This window comes from Chrysemys picta, chromosome 2 (genome assembly GCF_011386835.1).
Source record: "Chrysemys picta bellii isolate R12L10 chromosome 2, ASM1138683v2, whole genome shotgun sequence".
Classification (NCBI taxonomy): Eukaryota; Metazoa; Chordata; order Testudines; family Emydidae; genus Chrysemys; species Chrysemys picta.
The window spans coordinates 25,133,042-25,154,560 of record NC_088792.1 but is presented as its reverse complement, the minus strand read 5'-3'; the positions used below and the strand labels follow the sequence as shown (position 1 = coordinate 25,154,560).

At 39.7% G+C, this 21,519-nt stretch overlaps 1 protein-coding gene across 1 annotated transcript; it reads right to left on the bottom strand.

Annotated features, from left to right (window-relative positions):
* Positions 1–303: 303 nt before the first annotated feature.
* Positions 304–20,237, bottom strand: GTPBP4 (GTP binding protein 4). Its single transcript, XM_005314041.5, has 17 exons — positions 19,443–20,237; positions 16,827–16,997; positions 15,310–15,413; positions 15,094–15,230; positions 13,607–13,707; positions 13,140–13,232; positions 11,315–11,506; positions 11,160–11,225; positions 10,293–10,382; positions 8,577–8,687; positions 7,084–7,161; positions 6,908–6,959; positions 6,176–6,276; positions 4,193–4,390; positions 2,855–2,920; positions 1,260–1,403; positions 304–479 (listed from the first exon to the last, which is right to left on the bottom strand). Exons 1-17 carry the CDS (start codon positions 19,488–19,490, stop codon positions 327–329), a joined length of 1,905 nt encoding a protein of 634 aa, XP_005314098.2. The 5' UTR covers positions 19,491–20,237; the 3' UTR covers positions 304–326.
* Between the last annotated feature and the right edge of the window lie 1,282 nt (positions 20,238–21,519).

The following is a 21,519-nucleotide window of genomic DNA, read 5'->3' as shown; positions in this document are numbered from 1 at the left end:
CATCTCAAGTCCATTTGGGTTTAATATCCTCAACTTCTGTAGTTATTCAGACGGTTCATCTGGACTGATGCCAACCTGATGTCCATTCAAAACTCTGGTTCTAGTGGTGATAGTCATATCAATTTCCCATCGTTCTACTAACCCACTTTGGACTATGGAACCAAAATGTCAAACTCTCCCTCTGTACATTTAGATCTAAATAGTTACCCAAGGAAAGATTTCTGCATTTCTTTAATAATTATGTTTGTTTCCAGATTATACGGTCTAGTTTTTATTAGGGGGAAAAAAAACAGGACAGCAAAGTAGTTTTAATTCAGAAAAATGTTTTATCTTCTCTGTGTTGTACCAGATTTCCTTTTCCCAGACAGTAAATGTTTGGGTTTAAGGTCAAATACATGCCTATCTGCCTCTCCTTTCTTGCCCAAGCGATTCATTTTCTTTTGAGAATTCTTCATGATAGTCTTAACCTTCTTCACCATCTATTTGAAACAGAAATAAACATTTAAGAGAGATTCTCTCTTTCTTCTCCTAAGCAAGAAACTTGAAACAAAATTCTATTTAAAAGTCTAGCAAACCCAAATTGCAGAATGTCAGGAAGGAGATATCAAAACAAAGGCCAAGGCCAAGCACAAACATCATCTCCGCAGTTAGAGACAAAGAGAGGGTTTTAAAGGCCACATGTAAGAAAATGTGACAAAAGGGAAACGAATCTCCTTTCCAAACAAAGTTATTTCAGTTAGAAATTCCTTCTGTGAGAAAAACTCAGGCTAGCATCCTATTTCCAAATATATTAAGAGTGACCTAATGATAGCTTTGGGAATCTGAACATTTAGACACAGGATTTAAGTGTCAGATTCTGAGATATGTGAAGTTAATAATGAATTCCATTTCAATTTAGATTGCCTCTCCTTCTCAGGTGTCTAAAAATAAATTTATTAAAATCGGAGCATTACCAAATACGTTTTGTGAAAAATAGTTTTAAACCTTTTTGTATTACTACATTTTATCTTTATATGTTGTCATTTTTCAGTGTGCATAAGGAATCAGATCAATATCTGACTTTAAATCATGGAGAAGACGTATCCCTCCACAAAATATATACTGAAAAGAGACCAGAGCAAAGTTTCACTGAAGATCATTTGAAACTTTGTACAAATAGTAAATCCTCATCTATATTCTATTAAAAATATCTGTAAATGTGACCATGTATTGTAGCAGTTACTGTCAAGTTTAGATAACGTTAATGAACTAAAACAAACCTTTGCATCTCGCAGACCGGAAGTGTCACGTGGTGTGCGAGAGGAACTGCGACTGCGTGCTGCAGACTTAGGGGGTTCAGATTCTTCACATTTACGTTTCCTAGTAACACTCCTGGATCTTCTTGCTTGGATCATGTAATGTGCCTGAAATTCACAAAGGAAGCATTAGAGATGCTATTGTCTAATTCAAGTAGAATAATTTAAAAATCATTGTAAAAAGACATCCTGTGGCTTCCTGTGATACAGCACTCTTGGCTCTTCCTCATTAAGCTAAAGACCATTGGATAAGTCCTTAAGTCAACTGTTGATCAAAGTTCTCTGCTGTATTTCCAACAATTCTTATGCAAAAGATCACCAACATGCACTTAGTATGACACATTCAACATTCTCATACTGATTCCCCTAAAATAACACAGTGTCTAGCTTTCTGCACCAGACTTTTGAGGTAGATGACTATTATCTGATCACTTTTCTGAATGATATATTTTAAAGATTACAGCAGCTCAGCAAAAACAAAATAAATTTACTTTACACAGTGGGGAAACCCAGACTAAGGTAGCTACTGGTAGCTTTATGTGATAGAGCACGAAAAGGCTTCAAAGTCACTACGACCAGCATCACTCCACACAAGTCTTAGGCTCCTTCCCCTATAGAGTCTGGCTGAGACCGCAGGCCTTTGGGAAATATGGCTGCTAAATAAACCTGGATTCCAAGCTCTGCAGACCCTGAGTATTTGCTTCAAATGTATAATGGCACCACTAATTATTCCTAACATCTCAACCCCTCATTATCTGAAGGCTTTGGGTCTCATGTGAGACCTCTGTATATGGTTGTGCTATATCAGAAGTATAAAAAGCGATGGTGGGATCTTGTGATACAATAAAGTGGACCCCAAAATCCAGGGATGGATAATTTACTCCATGACTGCATTACCTGCTAAGTGCTAGTCAGGAACTTAGCATCACGCCTAACGACGAGCTCTGTGTATGCTTGAAAGCTTGTCTTCTTTCCCCAGCACACATTGATCCAATGAAAGATATTACCTCACCCACCTTGTCTCACTTAAAACCCAGTAATTTATGGTGCTGATGTGTGATGAGCGTGTTCAATCTGTCAATGTCTTTAAGCCACATTTTTAATGGGCATTTATCCTAATAAATATTATGTCCTCAAAAATTAAACATACTAAAAAACTGTTGCTCTTTAATTCTGTATCCCCAGAGTTGACTCTTGTACATTAAGCTTATTCTGGAGAGCTGGAATCCCACCCAAATCAACATGGAGTGTTCTAGTATAAGACAGCAGTGCCAATACAAGTATATCATTCTGAATAAAGATGGCAAAGAAATCTTTTCTAGTTAACTAGCATGGCAGAACTGTATAGATCACTCAAGCCAGATAAAGCAACAACAGATCATCTGCATGTCTACACATGAATTAATGGTTCCGTTCACTCAGTTTATCAACTGCAGATGTGACTGACATTTTAGGGGGATTTTCAAAGGCATACAAAAGGAGTTCAGCAACCAACTCCAATGGATTTTCAAACCCTCACTCTTCATACATTTGTAATACTTAATTAGCAAAAGTCTTACTTCATCTTTACCAGCCATGTCAAGACCAAGGGTGCTCATCTCCTTCTCTAGTATCTTCCGTTGGACCTAAAAAAAAAAAAGATAATAAAGAGAATGTTTCTTTTAAAAAGGTGTTTCCGTATGTTTTCTTGATCAAACAAAATGTCTATATATTATACATACACACACCATGATGTGGACATATACGACAAATTGAAGAGCCATGTGATTTATCATACACTTTTGATCACTTTACTGGCTCTCTGCCCACTAATGCATCTTCATGGGATTATTTTAATATTCCAAACTCTACAGCAACTTCAAATAGCTGCCAGGTTTTGCTGTTTGTTTGTTTTTTAAATCAACTTGTTACATAAATATTTCCTTCTCTTCCCAAAGTGTGCAAAATTCCCCTCTTTTACCAAAATTACATACCCACTATCGGCAACATTCTAACGTAGGACAGTAAGAGTTTTCTAAAAACGTCACAGCTTTACAATATGACTTCTTGCTACCCTGTTGGGCTAGACATAGCTGCTTTATATAATTGGAAAGGCAGTTTCACAAACTTCCTAAAGGGAACTAGCAATCACTTCCAGCCCAGGAATGGTCTAAAATAATAGACTTTAAGTTAGTGACATTTTTATGTATACATTGCTATTTTATAGAATTGCAAGAGGTTTTCATGGCTCTCTGTAAGCCACATACAGTTAGACTCATGACAACTAAAGAACACTGGGTTTGCAGGTGAAGAGGGAAAACCAAACCCACTACAAAAATTTTAAATAAATTCCTATAACATATATATCATAATGTGACGGTACGACTGGCATGACCTACATAACTCACTAAGTAGAGTTTTGGACACAACAGGCCCAGAGGTAATATAGAGGAGAGAAGGTAGGGAGTGAGCAGCAGGAAAGAAGCGAGAGGGCGCAGAACAACAGGGAAGAGGCCATGGGGGAGATCAGTTCCACTTCTTATAAAACAGACAAATTTAGGTTTATGCTGCCATAATTCTGTTTTAGGTTTTCAGTGTTTTTATGACATCACCAGATCCCCTTAATGGAATTACAGCTCTAATATATAGTTCTATTATATAGTTTGCCAGATCCATGGAGGCTCCCACCCTTTCCCTCATATTTCCACATCTCTTTACCTACCACCACAGTAGCTATTCCTAGAGCTCTAGTGGCATTCTCTGAACCTGTTTTTGGCAAGAAAAGGCGGGGTAGGGTAGGGTACAGGAGAAAGTGCTACATTGATCGGTAGAATCTTGTAACTGAAATCACACCCTAATTTTCCATTTGCATATTATCCATGAACAAGACTATATTACTGAAGGTATTTTACACTTACCCTTCTAGCTGTCCTAGGCATTTTTGGACCCTGAGTATCTTTTTCCTTGGATTCCAGAATTTTTAGTTTCTTTTTTTCTCGAATCTGTTGTGCCAGTTGTCTGATTTCCATCATTTCCTCATCTTCACTTTCTGGTTCACTGTCATATTCCCCAGCAGCTTGCTTCAGTTCTTCCTCTTTCTCCAACTCTTCCAGTTTCTTAAAATGTAAAGAGATCAAATGAAAAACCAGTTGTTCGTGTCACAGTTCAAGGCAACTGCACCTGTATTTCCCTGCAGTGACCCATGAAGGGAACCCACTCTCAAGTTTTCAGCTCCCCAGCCATTGCTGGAGGCCTGTGTCTGACTCCTGTCTGATCAGAATATTTCCAGGCTGCACAGTCCGACAATATCGTGTTATCTCAGCAGAGACAGGCTGTCCAAACAGACCCGCTCGCTTTCTCTTCAGAGATGGCTAAAAGTGGGACTGCCACAGTTTGTTACAGTTACCACACAACTCTTTTAATGCAAGTCTATTTTATTCTTAAAGTAGCAAGCACTACAGAGAAAACATTAAAAACTTGCATGCATAGTAATAAGCTTATCAGAGATCACCGCAACCTAATATTGGCTCCAGCAGAAGCAGCCCTTCCAAACCCCACCTAAGGGGTTTCCTTGTAGTTTCAAGTTCATCACCATTTCAGCTCAGAACAAGCACACCGCCTTATGTAGCCTTAGAAGGTGCAGTCCTTCCAATCCTTCCCTAAGGATTGGGGCCTTCTGTGGACCAGTGGTCTTGTCCATTTGCTGGATCAGAAAGAAGGCCATGAGCCTATTTAAAACTAGGCTATTTATCCAAAAATCCATCCTCTGTCTGTTGTTCCCTGGAGTATCCAGTTTGAACTAATATATGTGAACCTCTCCAAGGGGGTGGACTTCAAAGGGCTGATAACTGGAGGAATTATATTAGCATCCTCCTCCTCCTCTAGGAGTTACATATAATTCCACAACCACACACACTTTTGCATTTTTAATACAATGGACTCGAAAGATATTAAACCTAATTCAGCAAGGTTTAACTTAATTCATTAAAGTTGATCTTAATTCCATAAGGCTTGTCCAGGATACTGCAGGATATCCTCAGTCTGTCACAGTCCATATTTAGGATCAGAAACATCTTGTTTATAGTGTTTACCTTTAAAAGGGACACTATCACAATCTTGTGGTCAGACTGTTTCGATGTAAAAAAACCCTGATTCAATTTCCAAATGTCAGTCTCACCCTCTGGGCCAGAGGGCGCTAGAGGGCAGCGCACACAGCTCTTGAAGAAGGGAGCAGCTCATGTTACTATATGATGATCCTTCTAACCAATCTAAGCTCCAGAGAGTCAGTTCTCTGTTATTTCTCCTTGGCTAAACAAGATCATCATGAAACAGAAACGAAAACAGCCAGAGTTCTCTACTGCTTAGTCAAATTAAAAGGATGCCGTCAAACACTTTAGGATTAACACTCAAACTACTTTAACAGTATATTCCGGCAGTGAATGCATAATAATAATAGTAATAATTCACTACAAAAATTATGATCACTCTGTTTCCTCTGTCACTGCAGAGTCAGGAATGCAAGTTCTCTAACAAACCTTATTTTTTAAGATGTTATAATGAAAAAGAGAACAACATTGATTCTGATGGCAAGGCAAAGCAAACTATTTGCTGAGTCACTATAGACAAAACTGCCACTCAGTATGAAAATATCATCTTGACCTATGATAAATATTGTGTTCCTTCCAAGAATACACTAAGAAAAGTTACAAAACTATAGTTTGTTATTTATGAATTCAAGAAAATTTATCAGTTATGCATGCAAAACAGAAGAAAAATAAACTAAAGTTTTACTAACTTTATACAATCTGTTGATTCAGACCTCTTGAAGACAGAAAAATTAAATTCAATGACAACAGGAGAGAATATCCTCAACAGTGCAAAACAAACAGCGTAAAGCTCACCCTCATGATATCTGGATCAATATAATCAGCTATATTATGTCCTTCCCAGATCTCAGGTATCTTATCATATTTTTCAGATGAATTCATTAGATCCCAGTATTCTAAAAAAAAGAAATTAAGCAAAAATTAACCAATACTTTAACCCGTTGAAACATTTTATAGAAAAATCTGTGATGGGAGAAAAGATTTGCATCATAATATAAAATACAAATCTCTCTCTAAAACGTAAGAATTTGATAACATACAGAACTTGTGCCACACAGAACTTTACACTGGAAGTCTTGTCAAAGAGTCATGATGCATGTGAACACAAATAATGAGCAATAGTAATACAAGTGAAAAAGCACACACCAAATTATTCTCTCCACAAATCAATTATTTCCCTTAAGTCAAGGATCATGCTTGAATATGTATCAGATATGTCCAAGCAGGACAAAAGAAACAGAAGAGCTGAGTCATCAAGCCATTCATTCCGTTTCAGTAATTCTACAAACTGGAAGACACTCCAAATTACATCACAACACAAGTGAGAGCAGAAAGCCAATTTTTACAAATTTGGAATTAGAGAAAAAGTCTGGTAGTGTTCACTAAAATATCAGCAAGGACACTTAAGGTGGAAATAGTTAGGATAAGATTTTCCTGCTTGAAACTTTCTGCTACAAACACAGAAAGACAACTTCAGCCCAATTTCACTTCTTAAAATAATTATACTGAGACTTGAATAACACTTACTCTGAAGATCCAAAACATAATCATCTCCCATTTCCACTTCAAGATCTCTCTCCTGAAAAGACATACATAGCATAAATATTGTACTTTTCAATTATCACTCTTTTGTTTTGATTTTTTTAATTTCACTACTAATTCCTCAATTCAAGGGTGTCAAATCTGTTCTATAAGCCACTTACCCTCCTCTTTTTAGGTGCATCTACTTCCATGCGTTTCTTACGTGTTATTGCTCCCTCAGGAATGAAAGGTGGCCTTTCCTGAAATTAATGCAATAAACATGATCACAAAAGCATGTGATTCTTTTCTTTTTTAATATAATGTGGGAATCCCAAATTTTCTGTAATGCAAATAAAACATTGTCACTATACGTTTCTCTGTAAGAAAAATTTTCAATAATCTTCACTGATTGTGACAGTCTGTATCCTTATGTTCACGCTTTTTACAAAAACTATAATGGATTTTTACAAAATATGCCTTGAGCGATATCATTTGAAAACTCAGTGTGCCGATCATTTTATCCTGGTAAAATGTGTGTGGCAATATTGTATGTAAAGTTATAAGATTCTACTGCATAATATTGAGATATATTCCAAGTTTAGAAAAGCAGGCACAAACTGCTTCCTCAAAATCAAAAGGCAAACTGATGCCTCAGCCAGGTTTCAACAAAATTAAATGGACTATCCCTGGTGAAGCGGCCATTCTTTGGCAGGAAAAAGGGTGTGAGCGAGAAATGTACATCTTGGCAAAACAAAAACAAACAAAGAAAACAGCTGGAAGATCCCGTCCCACAGACTTTGTCTCTTGAATCCCAGCTGGAGATGATTCTCAAAGAGGATGAAAAGATAGAAAAAAGGGGAACAGATGCCCCCAATTATCTCTTCCTTCATCTCTACTCAAGGCATCAACACCACCTGAAGGACAAGGAAATTAACACTGAACTGGGGGAGGGGTCCTGCCTGAAAGGATTCCAGACAGTAAGACTTAGAAAGCATGTGGTAAAGCAAAGGTTTCTCTTGAATTCATTTAGCTTAAGTTAGGAGTTATGTTCTACCTTTTATTTCTTTGAAACCAACACCGACTTTTATGCATCATTACTTGTAATCACTTAAAATCTATCTTTCTGTAGTTAATAAACTTTTCTTATTGTTTTATTTGAACCAGTACGTATTTGGATTGAAGTTTTGAAAAACTTCATTTGGGATAACAAGATTCGTGCATATTATTTTCTATTAACAAAATGACAGACTTTAAATTAATTTGTATTGTCCAGGAGTACTGGTCAGTACACTATGCACATTTCTGGGCGGAAAGTCTGGCACTGGGAGTTTGCTGGTGTTGCCTTGCAGTGTAATTCATCAGTGGCTGGCTATAGCACTCATACAGTATAGCTGGGAGTGATTTACATGCTGGAGGCTGTGTGGGAGAAAACCAGGAATGGTTGTTCTTACAGCAAAGCAGCGTAAAAGACACCTCAGGTTTGAGAATTGAGGGGGGACAGCTATCCATCAGTCCAGATTGTACCCTGGGTAATGTCACACTAATTCACTATGCCAATACATTAACTGAAATCCTGAAATTCACCGGATTCCAACAAAATGAATCCCCACAGTAAGTCAGCAAAGAAGGATTTTCAAAGACTACTGAAAACTATATCAAAATTTTAATAACCTACCTTATTATCTCTTTTGCTTGGTACAGCTAAATGTAGTCGGTTCAGCACTTCATTCACCTTATTTCCTTTCATTTTGGTATCAACACGATGGGACAACAGTCTGTCACAGGCCTAAAAATGTACAAAGTGTCATTAATTATTGTCAGGGACGGAGAGAAGGCAGCCTGATTTAATACACTGGCTTTTCACCTATGGAGACCCAGTTCAAATCCCATTTTAAGACACAGTCGTCCCCGTCCCCCCAAAATGCTTGTATTGAGTTTTAAAATAAAAAAATATCAAGAGCAGTTATGTAACAATATTCATATTTAAGCCATAACTAAATGGGAATGGAATCTCCTACAATAAGAATCTACAAGCAATACAGAAAGAAAAATCAGAGCAACAAAGGCTCAGTCAAGATTTTTTTTTTTTTTAAAGAAATCTGGAAAATCATGACAAGGAAGTGTGATGAATTATAGTTAAGGATCTGATTGTCATATTTGTTCAATCTTGGATATGGAATTTGAAAATAGTTTCCAATGTAAGGCATGAGTAATGTCTGGAAAATGGTTCCCAAAAAACAAACTGTCTTCAGATTTATTTCTAGAGATACACAGGACCTTTTCAAAATTGAGCTTTTGCTATTATGTAATATCTAGTGGGAGTGTTTCATTTTTAGCTGAGAACAATTCTCTGCTTGCCCAGACCAAAAGCAGGGCCAAATTAATGACTATCTTTTTTTATCCCTGCTAACAAAAAGACTGATGGGACAAGAGTTCAAAGTAGATGGGATTTCCTCGTGTGTTATTTCTGTGTAGCAAGAGATACATTGGTCTAAGAAATGACCAAACAGCATCTGAACAAGTAGTCAATTTAAGATTAATATCTGAAAGACAGTGGAGAAGTTCCCAGTACATAGCAATTTCACCATGATTAAAGACACTACATAGAATTTATATAAATCTAACCAATGATTCGAAGGGGTTCTCAAACTTCATTGCACCAAGACCCCCTACTGACAACAAAATTACTACATGACCCCAGAAGCGGAGGGGAGGAGCCCGAGCCCCATCACCCCGGGTGGGGGTGGAGCTCAGGCTTCAGCTTCAGCCCTGGGTCACAGCAAGTCTAATGCTGGCCCTGGTGACCCCATTAAAATGGGGTCGCAGCCCACTTTGGGGTCCCGACCCACAGTTTGAGAACTGCTGGATTGGAGTTAACAATTTTCAAACAGTAACTCTTCAGTCCAAATCTAGATCCAGGGTTTTCATTTTAATATGTATAGTTTTTTCTGCCCTTTTAGATTTCGTGACCTACAATCTATTTTACTTCTACTGCTTTGTTATATGCTGGGATAAGAGAGGGTGGCTATCATCCCCCTGGGATCCTCAAAAAATGCAATAATTTTCATAAAGCCATTTCAGTAAGCAAAACTGTACAATAAATATGCCAGAAGTAAAAATCATGCTTGCTTGTCTCATCCTAATCTCCATTTATACACATCATAGAAAGTTAGAACAATTTTGCTCATCTGGCAGTATCTGTCCCAGGGGAGACCCAAAACTTGAACATTCGAGTGTCACAGTTCCTCAGATACACAGGAAAACTTGCTATATCTGTCTCAAGCCAGAGCACCAGTCCACTACTTTAGTAAAGACTAGATTCACAAGCAGTAAAACAAAAGTTAAGTATCTATTCGGAACAAAATTTGTGTAAGTGAAAGAAGAAACTCACCTCTGTTTTAACTTTAATCACACCTTCTTCTGTTAGAGTACTTGTCTCTATGACAGGAAATCCTTCTGCTTCTAAATTTTCAAACATTTTCTGAGAAACAAACAGAACACAAAAATAAAGTATGTTCTGATTATTTATTAAAGATCAGAGTTTCCATCTCATTAACCAAAGTCAAATGTCTAATCTCATCTCAAAATAAAAATTTCTTCTGACATTATTGAACAATTGTATTAATTGATGTTTTCCTAAAGAGGAACTACAGAAACTTTGCATAGACCATCTTTTATACATAAATACTTTATGGAGATCAGATGTAAATAATAAGTTAAGTAACAAATAGAAAAAATATATACATTAGATACGTGCTCAGAACTTGTGAAAATCAGGGTAACCTGTGTGCATATGAAAAATCAGGCCTGTGTGTGCAGATACTGCTTCATCCATAACTTCCATTCAGACAGTTCAAGACAGTGTGCCTCACACTAGTACTCAGTTGTCTCTACCCAGAAACTGTTGGGTGAGGTTCATTGGCCAGTGTTATGCAAGAGTTCAGATCAGATGACCCTTTCTGGCCTTACTATCTATGAAATCAACAGGAGCTCTGGGTGCTTTGCACTTATGAAAAAATCAGGCTAATCTCTCTTACACACACACACACACACACACCCCCACCGGAAGTATTCACAATTAAAAAACAAAACAAAAATCAAGACTTAAAGACCTACTTACTCTTCATCGGGTTATTAAACTGTCCAATTAACAAGTTATACAACGAAATTCACCTGTGCACATTATAACTTATATTATTCCACGACAGAGGCATAAAATGCTTTTGTAAATTATGAAAAGAAGAAAAGGCCTTCTAACCTGATTTTCTTCAGGAAGTTCAGAAATCCTCTTCACATCACACTTGTTCGCTACAATTATAAGAGGCTAATAGAAAGAAAGTAAACAATATTATTCAGCTTACTGTTTCACATTGTGAAAAATTAGATTTGACTAATGTTGTAAATCAGATCTACCTTATTAGCGAATAGAGGTTTAATATTTCTGAAGAGTTCTAGCTGCTCCTCCAGACTATGCCCGCACTGCTCAGACACATCCATTACAAAAAGCACAGCAGCACGAAGATGTGCAAGCGCTGTTATAGCCTGCATCTCAATGGTATTCCTCTCTTCCAAAGGATGATCCAAAATACCAGGGGTATCTACCACCTAAAATTCAGATTAACATAATTAGCTCACACCTTAACATAACATATATTAGCCACAGAAGTAATACGATTGTGGGGGTTAGAGATGAGGGGAGAAAAGTGATATGGACCAATCAATCTTTCACAGTATGTTTGTGCTTATTGGTTAGGAAAGAAGCAAAGCAGGAACATATCAAACCTGTCCTCTGCAATCTACACTGGCTTCCCACAGAATATCAAATCAAGTGCAAGGTCTCAGTCCTTACTTTCACAGCCCCCCATGACCAGGCCCCAGAATATCTAAACAAACATCTAAAGCTACAGGACAAAGACCGTGATCAACAACTATTACTCCTGAGGGAATTCTGCACCAAAAAAATAAAAATTCTGCACACAATATGTTAAAATTCTGCATATTGTATTTGTCAATAAATAAATGTAGATGCTCCAAGCATGGTAGTGGGGAGCACAGGCCATTGGCTGCACAGAGGTGGAGGATCACCCTTGCAGCCCTCCCTTCCCCCGCAGGACATGGACTTGGTGGTGAGGCTGCATCCAACCCTGACACAGCACAAGGGCTGGGCCTGCCCCAAAAACACTCTGGGGCCCTGCCCCTCCACACCTGCTGCACCAAGATAGTAAGCGAGAGGAATAGAGTCTCTCATGCACACTCACCCCTGGCCCCCAATCCAGATGTGGGGAGAGCAGTTTCAGCCCAGCAAGATTCAAGTGTGGAGGGGTTCCATGTGGGGGGATCCAGGTGTGGGATGAGAGGGTTCTGTGTGGGGCAATCTGTGTGCAGGCGGCTAGGTGGGGAGTTCAGGACTCTGCAGGGGGTCCAGGTGAAGGTGGCTGGGGCTCGGCAGAGGGGTCTGGGTGTGGGGAGATGGGGTTCAGCAGGGGGGTTCCAGGTGCTGGGGAAGTGGGGCTTAGTGGGATGGGGCTTCAAGTGTGGGCAGGCTGTCTGAGTGCAGGGGTAGGGGTACGGATGCAGGGGGGTGGGGCTTGGCAGGGTGAGGGTCTGGATATAGGGGGCCCAGATTCATGGGATTGAGCGAATGGGAGAGCAGCTCCCCGCATAGTGACCCGTCCCCCAAAGGTGCTCAGATACAGGTATAAAAACCTAAAAGAATAGACGCTGACAATAGCAACTATACATATTGTTTCCTTTCAGCAACGAGTTTGTCAATTCATTCAAAGTAAGAACATGAAAAATGAGTAAGAAGACAATAGTATTCGTGTTAAAATAAGATGAGACTGAATACTTCAAATTATAGTCAGAGAAAAAGAGTAATACAAGGAAAGACTACCTGTAGTTTGTGTGCATTTTCACTTGGACTGAATCAGAGGGAGGGAGACCTGCCCTGACCTGATCCAGTCTGGAGATGAATCACTTTCCATTACTCCTCAGGAGTTATTCAAGTGCCCTGTCCCTCCCAGCAACTGAAAAACCCCAGGATCTACATTTTTAGAATAGCTTCTGATAGCTGACCTTACTCAGCACATTATGTAAAGAGAGCTCTTACACAGCAGTTCTCTAGGTACAGTACTTTAGAAACAGCCATCAGCAAGTAAAATGGTATTCTCAACAGCAACAGGATCCTAACCAATTCAGTCCTGTGGAAACAGAGCAGTAAGTTAGCAATAGCTCTTACCTGCCAACGCAGATACCTATAATCCATGTGTCCCACAAAGAGGGATTTTGTGGTAAAGGCATAAGGCTGCACTTCCACATCTGCTCTTGTCACCTTAAAACAAGAAAAATCCCCAAATAAAGATTTTTTTCATTTACTGAGACAATTATTTTCCTGACAGCAGCATATCAATTATAATGCACTTCCTTTCCTACATCAAAGTGGTTATTCTCAATGGTTTTCTATAGAAGGTTGATACACTTTTTTGATCTATCTGGGAGAAAGATTTCACAACGCTGGGGAAGCTTATGATACAATAAATTGATTTAAAAATAAATCTGTTTTTCCATTTCCTTCTACAGCCCTGAGATTCATACTAAATCCCTAACCTTGTACAGAGACCTGCTAGCTAAGATCCTTGGGAAGAGTCCCAATATTTCAAATTATTTAAACTTTGAAGTAATATTTTTTACAACAAACTCACAAACCTTATTTATAAAGCTCGATTTTCCAACATTTGGGTAGCCACACAACAGAAGAGTTCGTGTATTGGGATCAATAGTTGGCAACCGGGACAAATGTTGTCGCACTGAAAAGTTTAAAAAGCTTTACTGAATTACACGGTGATAAAATAAAGTTCAAATGTACTAAAATAGAAGGGAAGATCTTTCTTTGTAGATGGGAAAGCTTCTGATTTTATTCAGAAACAACATTATTCAGAAACCACATTTAATTTGGACATATTTTTGCATTAAGTTTCCGTTTGTATGTGGTTCATAAAGTGTTAATAAATTATTAAAAAAGTATGTTACAAGAATGAGTTGAATATGTTATAGTTATACGTACATCAGTAGAAGGTGTTCTAGATGGTTATAAACAACCTAATTGGACCTTTAACAATTAACCATTTATGAAAACATTTATTAACCTGGATAATCTATTTACAAATGGAACCTTAATATAAAGTGTGACTGTTTCTTGTAAATATTATATTTTAATTAACACATCACCCCCTCAATTAGATATAATGTGAACAAGAGGCAAAGAGGGTTACAGAGAAGAACGTATAAAAAAAAATATTTGGCCTCTATTAAATCAGACACAGGGAATTGATACAGATAAATGATGACAGCCTATATCATTTAGTCAAAGTAAATCAAATACTAGGAAAAATGCACTGTACAAACGTAATTAACTGTGAATGCAATATTTAAGACACGGTCAACAAGGTGGGTGAGATAATATCTTTTATTGGTATCATCTGTTGCAGACAGACAAGCTTTTGAGCTTACGCAGAGCTCTCTTTCAGGTTTGGGAAATGTATTCAGAGTGTCTCGGCTAAATAAAAGGTAGAACAGACTGTTTAGCCAATGTAGTTAACACATTTCAGGGGATCATTATGCTAAACAATCTGTTCCACCTTGCATTTAGCTATGATACTCCGAGTACCTTTCCTAGACCTGAAGAGCTCTAAGTAAGCTCAAAAGCTTGACTCTCTCACCAACAAAAGATGGCCAAATAAAAGATATTACCTCACCTCACCTCTCTAATATCCTGGGACCAACAGGGCTACATCACCACTACAAATAACAAGAAATCTAGTCAGTTTTAGAAACAAGCTAAGAGTACTTCAAGGTACTTAATCTTTCAAAGGCTCCTGCACCAATTATTTTTGCCAATGATATTTTCCTGTTTTTTAAAAATGTTTTTCCCTCTCCTCTTGCCATGCAAAAAAAATCTCAGAAAAAGCAGTGTATTCAGGAGAAATAGTGAAACTAACTAGCCACAAAATGTTGGTAATTTCCCAAAGTAAATAAATTGAAAAAAGAAAAAATGTTTTTCCTCAAACCTCTTTCAGTTAAAGTAAGGTTAGATGCTATTTATAAAAACAATTGGTAAAAAGTCTTCATGCATAAGTCTGTATTTTAAATTCTCTCTTCAAAATGCTTCATTTTACCATATTTGCAATACGTACCTTGTTCCAAATATTCTAAACTTTGCTTCTGCCTTTTGATAATTGTACACATACGTCCCAGAGCCGCCCGTTTCAACTGTTTGCATCGATAAAGGGAATCACCGTATTTCATCAGGCGCACATAATCTTTAGAAACACTATTGCGGAAGGAAAGAAAAGGTTAATCTGTTGTTATGACAAAAACAAGCCACCGAAAAATAAGTTAAGATATCTTACTTGTCAATCAGATTCTTGGCAATATTAATCTGTCCTAAGGCCAACTTGTAATGATCTTTGTCATAGAGAACATTCATCAAATCTGCATAAAAAGGATGGATATCCTAAAAAAGCATAAAATAAATTAATCAAAACCTTTTCTGAATGTTTTCTTTCATGAACGTAAAGACGACTTACTTTCAACTTACTTAATTTCAACTTTTTTATAGATACAAGAAACCAGTGGTACAGCTGACAAGAACAAACTGAAGACAATTCTGCATATCTAAAATTCTCTAAAGAAAATCTGCTTATCCGTACATTTGAATGTTTTTTTCCATAACTTTGATTTCCTGCTTTATATTTCATTGGACTGAAGCTAAAGTTCTGCTTGTGCCTGTTCCTTTGTAAGAATATTTTTTGTTAAAAAGGAAAAAAATGCAAGATTATATTGTATAGAGGGAAACTGCAAGCATACTGTATAGTGCCAGCCTTTTTTCTAACATACTTCTGCTATTGTGGGAACACAGCAAAGTAATTCCTCTCTTTCACTGAACCCTAAATTCCGTAAGATTCATCTTTCTTTAGGCAGACAATTTTTCATGCCTGAATAAACTCATCAGCATATGAAGAGTGCACCTTCTTCACATCAATTCTTTTTGAAGAGAGTTTACAACACATCCCTTCATCTCTGTGTAAAAGAATCAGAGAGAATATTTTACCCATCTACGTGCTTTATTTTTAGAAACTTAACCACGACATAGATGCCAAACTAGTTAAGCAAATACAGAAGCTGTACTTCAGAACTTTGTAATGGAGATCAGCCATTAGAAATAGAAGTCAGGAAAAAACCCATGCAAACTAAGGTCTCAATTCTGGATCGGATTAAGTACAGGCAGATTCATATGCATACACAAAGCCCCACTGAAGTCACTGAAGACTGCACATCTCCAACTGCAAGATCAGTGCATTAGACTGTAAACACACTGATCAGACCTATATTTGGATGCTCATTCTTTCCTACAAAATATTTGGATGGCAATAACTGTGAAAATAATAATATCTTATGTTTCTTTAGCACCTTTCACTAGAAATAGGAGGTCAAAGTCCTTTAACAGCCTATATTTCTTTACCCATCATTCAATCGAAGTTTCTATCAAATTTAAATGTATCTAGAAGTTAGTGCTAAAACTCCCACTCCTGGAAAACGTGCTGTGAGACTTTTAATCACCACTAGCGGTTAAGACTTTGATTTTACCTCTTGGCTACAAGACGTGAGCTCCTGGAAAAAGTTGCCCTGGAACCCTGTTCGAGCCCTGATTCAGAACTTTACTCAAAAGAAATAGAGCCACCTGAGTTATCAATACCTCTTCCTGCAGATAAATTTTTTCCTCCAAAGTCTCCTATCCAAGTAGTAAGTCAGCCTGATTTTGCATAGCCAACAAAACCTCACAAGACCACAATTTACAGTCACGGCATTAGATCTGATGAATTTAAGGTACGTTTTCTTTCACTTATCAATTGCCAAAGTCACTTACATCTAATTTTGGGAAATCTGTTAAGATTTGGGTGAGTCTGTCATGGTAATTTTGCTGGGTGTATTTAACTTTTCTCATGTAAAACTGTCGAATGCGGTGGATTTGATAATGCTTATGAATGACTGTCGGAGTCTTTCGCTGAGTCTTCGACAATGTCAGATCTATGAAGTCCTGCAGTTAAAGAAAAGTACAATTATCAGCAAAGACTGTATTACTTATTACTAAGAACCCATATTCTAATATGAAAGTTATTTAGAAAAGAAAAACAGAGCAGTTAAGTGTTTTAAAATGACACTTAAGTAGTTATTGAAAGAATCAGTACACACTTCATATATCACATCACACTTATCTACAATTAGGCTGATGGAATACAATGCAGCCACTTTCTATCATTGTTGTAGAAGTAAAGAATTTTGCACATTGTGTAGGATAACCAAGTTTTTTGAAAGAAAAAAGCTGTTGTGGAGCTTCAGAGGCATCAGTAAAAAACATGGATAGCATGTCACTCCAATTTTAAAATATCTAAACAAGTCCTTCCATTTAAATTAAGTTCAGACCTCCAAGTCCCATGCACCACCCAGAAGTTTGTAAGCAGAACCTTTCATTCTTTTATCCAGTGTTCATTTCAGCTATTTTAAGAGACAGCCTCATTTTCCTACATTCTTTCAGAGAACTGCAATGTATCCACTATCAGTGCTAGATCTCAACTGATTGGGGTGGGCAATAAGGTGTTCAGTTGAAGGCCCAAATCTCTACAGCTCCCTCCCTCTCTGCTGGCCCGTCAGAGGCCCAGATCATAATGAAAGGCTTCATTTCCTCCCCCCCTCGACTTTTGACAATGTTAAATAGGGGGAGAGGAGTTGTTTGGTTTTTATCCAGGTATTTTATTGACCCACACTGAGTTGTGTACTGAGTTATGTGTGTGCAGCACCTGCATACTCTCACAATAGATACTATATGAAACAATAAGTTATTGTTAATATAAACATTTCTCTATATTTTCCTGTTGGGGCAATTCCTTATAATATGCACATTACTGTCCTTTCACCAACAATCTGACCACCCCACTCAGTCTTTGAAGCCTGATGAAACTCCAAAGCCAATTTCAAACCATTTTCACAGATTTTAAGCAACTGTCTCTGAAGAGGGGTAATGAAAGGTTGGGAGAAGAAGCGTCAGCAGAAGTCTGAGGGAGACAGGCACTCATCAGCATTGTCATCGGTATTTACATATGCCTCTGAAAATGGCACAGAACTTCTGAAGCTCAAAATAATGATTGAAAGCAGGCCTGTTCTGAATTTAGAAAAGAGATGGCCAGAAAGAAAAACAAAAGGTGACTATCCTGAGAAAACCAACATTTATAAGCTCTCTTCGATGTAACCACTTTATATTCCTATCCCCCAGAGAGCCTTTAGAGAGAGACTTGCTATGTTTAGTCACAAGAATTTACCTCTTTTAATCTTAAATTTGTTGGTCTTTTTTTAACTAGGACAATTTTATTTACATTTCAAACATGAATAATAGGTCCCATTAAGGGAGTTCTCCTGCATATTCAGGATTACACACATAGCAGTGATGATAACTCAGATTATCATAAGACAATGAATTTCTTATAACCACTACTTGTGATAGTACCTTATATTCAGTCCTTTACCCTTTGTGTTGCAGATTTTCATTGTTTAATTTCCCTCCCTGTAAGTTAATACTGAGCACTTACATACTAAAAACAATATATAAATATTAAATAGAGTAATTAATCTTTGTCAGGTAACTAAATATTACAGAAAAGGAAACTGAGGTACAGACAAGGATTTGTTTAAGGCCAGACAGTAAGTCAGTAACAGTCAGGATTACAATTTAGAAAATTCCTGCCTGTCAAACTGTAGTTTGGTTTAAAGACTAACAAGCCCCAAGTTTCTGCTAGGTAGGAGAGACTGTTACAGAAAATGTGTACTTATGTTTAAATTTGACAAAGACTTTGCTAGCTCCCTAGAAAAGCACAAGACAGTGATATTTGATAACCATCACACGTGTTCAGTGCAAACATTGCTTCTGTGAAATCAGCCTGAAGCCACCACGACAAGCCAAGGACTAGACCGGCTGTTGGGCTGAGGTGGTTTTCTATCACAACTGGAACAGAACTGCACTTAGGGATTGGGGGAGGGGAGGGAGGGTCTACCCACACCAGAGAGGCACCCCGCTCCTGTGTTAGTTTCACAGAGCAGGGGTGCCTGTGACATGCACGCAGCCCAATACTCCACTCCTCCTCCCCCGCCCCACCTTCCCACTCCTCTGCTGGGCCCCAGCCTGCCCCCCCTCCCAATTCCCACTCCTCTGCTGGGCCCCTGGCCCCTCCCCGCCTTGTGCCGGTCCCCTCAACTGCTCCCCGTGTCCATCACGCTCCCCCGCCCCAGTCCCTCCGCCCCCCGTGTACACGGCCGGAGGCTGCACGGGGCACTGAAGGTCCCACGCGCTGGGGACGGGGCAGCGCTCCCGGCACACATGGCTCCAGCTCAGCACGACCTGCGGCCCAGCGGCCGGTAAGACAAAAGAGGCGCGCGCCCCCCGCCGCTACCACTGCGATGGCGCTGACGGGGGATGGAAGAAGAGTTTCACCTTGGCGGAAGGAACCACCATAATCTTCTTAAAGTTGTAGAGCGCCATGGCCGCAACCTCCGCGCGTGTCTGCCTGCCTGGCTGGCCGGGGCCGGAACAACCGCGTACAGTCTCGCGAGACTTCCGACGAGATACTCAGCCCTGGCCAAGAGGTAAAATATCAGCCCTTTGTCAGCCGCGCGCCTTGGGCACAGCGCCCCCTGCCGTGGCGGTCTGAACTGCAGCGGCCAGACTGTGCGGCCGGGAATGGGTCCGGGACCGGAGGCGGTGAAGCAGAAAGAAGTTGCAGGAGCATCTAGTCTGACCTGATGCCTACAGCTGGCCGCAGCCGCCTTGTCTCAGCGCCCGCCTCGACTGAGGCGGTCCAGCTGGCTCGAACCCTTGGGAAGGATGGAGCCCCCCCCATCCCCGTGTAAAACAACCCCCCGGGCCCAGCACCCCGCTGTTAACTGTGCGCCTGGGTGCCATGCTGCATGGGTCTGGCTTCAGCCCCCACGCGTGTCCCACTGTTCTCTGCCAGGCTAGCGCAGGGCTGCCCACAGGATTCAGGGGGCCTGGGGCAAAGCAATTTCGGGGGCCCCTTCCATTAAAAAAAGTTGCAATACTATAAAATACTATATTCTCCTGGGGGCCTCTGCGGGGCCCGGGGCCTGGGCCAATTTGTCCCACTTGCCGCCGCCCCTTGGCCAGCGCGGGTCCAGTCACGTCTGAACCCTCGCTTGGGTTAACCATCGAGCTCCTGCCCGGAGATGTTTTCCGATCCTTTAGTCACACCCTGCTGGTGCTTCTCTGCCCCCTCTCCACTTGATCACCCTCCTTCTGCACCTGCTGACCCCAGCCTCAGACACAGCATTCCAGCCGTGGGCACATCACGTGAAATAACCTCTCTACTCCTACCCGAGATCCAGCTGTTTAAACAGCTAAGGATTGCATTAACTGCACTTTTGGTCACAGACATGGTCAGCTGATTATCTACTATGACAGCTTCCCAAGATCAAGTCCCGCCTGCTGTATGTAGGGCTTACATTCTTTGTTCCCTAGATGAATGACTTTACTGTTAACCATATAAAAAGGCATATTTTGGTTGCTTTGTGCCTGGTTTACCAAGCAATCCAGATCAGCGGCGGCTCCAGGCACCAACGCTCCAAGCGCATGCCTGGGGCGGCAAGCCGCAGGGGGCGCCCTGCCAGTCGCCGTGAGGGTGGCAGTCAGGCGGCGTTCGGCTGCATGCCTGCGGGAGGTCCGCCGGTCCCGTGGATTCGGTGGCAATTCCGCGGCGGGTACGCCAAAGCCGCGGGACCAGAGACCTCCTGCAGGCGTGCCGCCGAAAGCTGCCTGACTGCGGTGCTTGGGGCGGCAAAAAAGCTAGAGCCGCCCCTGATCCAGATTGCCCTGTATCAGTGACCTATCTTCATAACTTACCCTTCTCCCGTTGTTTGGGTCCTTTGCAAACTTGATCAGTGATGATTTTATGTTTACTTCCTGGTCATTGATAAAATTGTTAATTAGTGTAGGGCCAAGAACCAAGACCTATAGGACCTCACTAAACACACACCTGCACCTTGATAATTCCCCCTTTACAATTACATTTAGAGACCAGTTAGTCATTTTTAAACCATTTAATGTGTGCCATGTACATTTTGGCTCATTCTAGGTTTTTGCTAAAAATGTCACATGGCACTAAGTCAAATGCCTTACAGAAATCTAAATATAATTACATCAGCACTAATATCTTTATCAATCAAACCTGTAATCTCATCAAAAATAAAGTTAGCCTAACAAGATCTATTTTCCATAAACTCAGGTTGACTGGCATTATATTGCTCTCCTTTCATATCAGCTGTTCCATTATTTTGCCCTTGATCAGTGTCAGTCTTATAATTATGCAAGTCATCCTGTTTACCCTTTTTCAATACTGGCTCAACATTAGCTTTCTTCCAGTCTTCTAGAATTTCTGCAGTAGTCCGAGATTTATTGAAAAATTACATTGATTGTCCAGCAAGCTCCTGCTCTTTTAAAACTCTTGGATGTAAGTTAATGGGATGCAGTGTTTTCCCCAGGAATTGAAATTAGTGCG

Coding starts and splice junctions, on each gene's coding strand:
- GTPBP4 (XM_005314041.5), bottom strand. CDS start 19,490: ATGGCGCTCTACAACTTTAAGAAGATTATGGTGGTTCCTTCCGCCAAG. Junction 13,708..15,093: donor TTTAGAATATTTGGAACAAG/GTACGTATTGCA, acceptor TAAACTTTTCAG/TGCGACAACATTTGTCCCGG. Junction 10,383..11,159: donor AACTTCCTGAAGAAAATCAG/GTTAGAAGGCCT, acceptor TTTGTTTCTCAG/AAAATGTTTGAAAATTTAGA.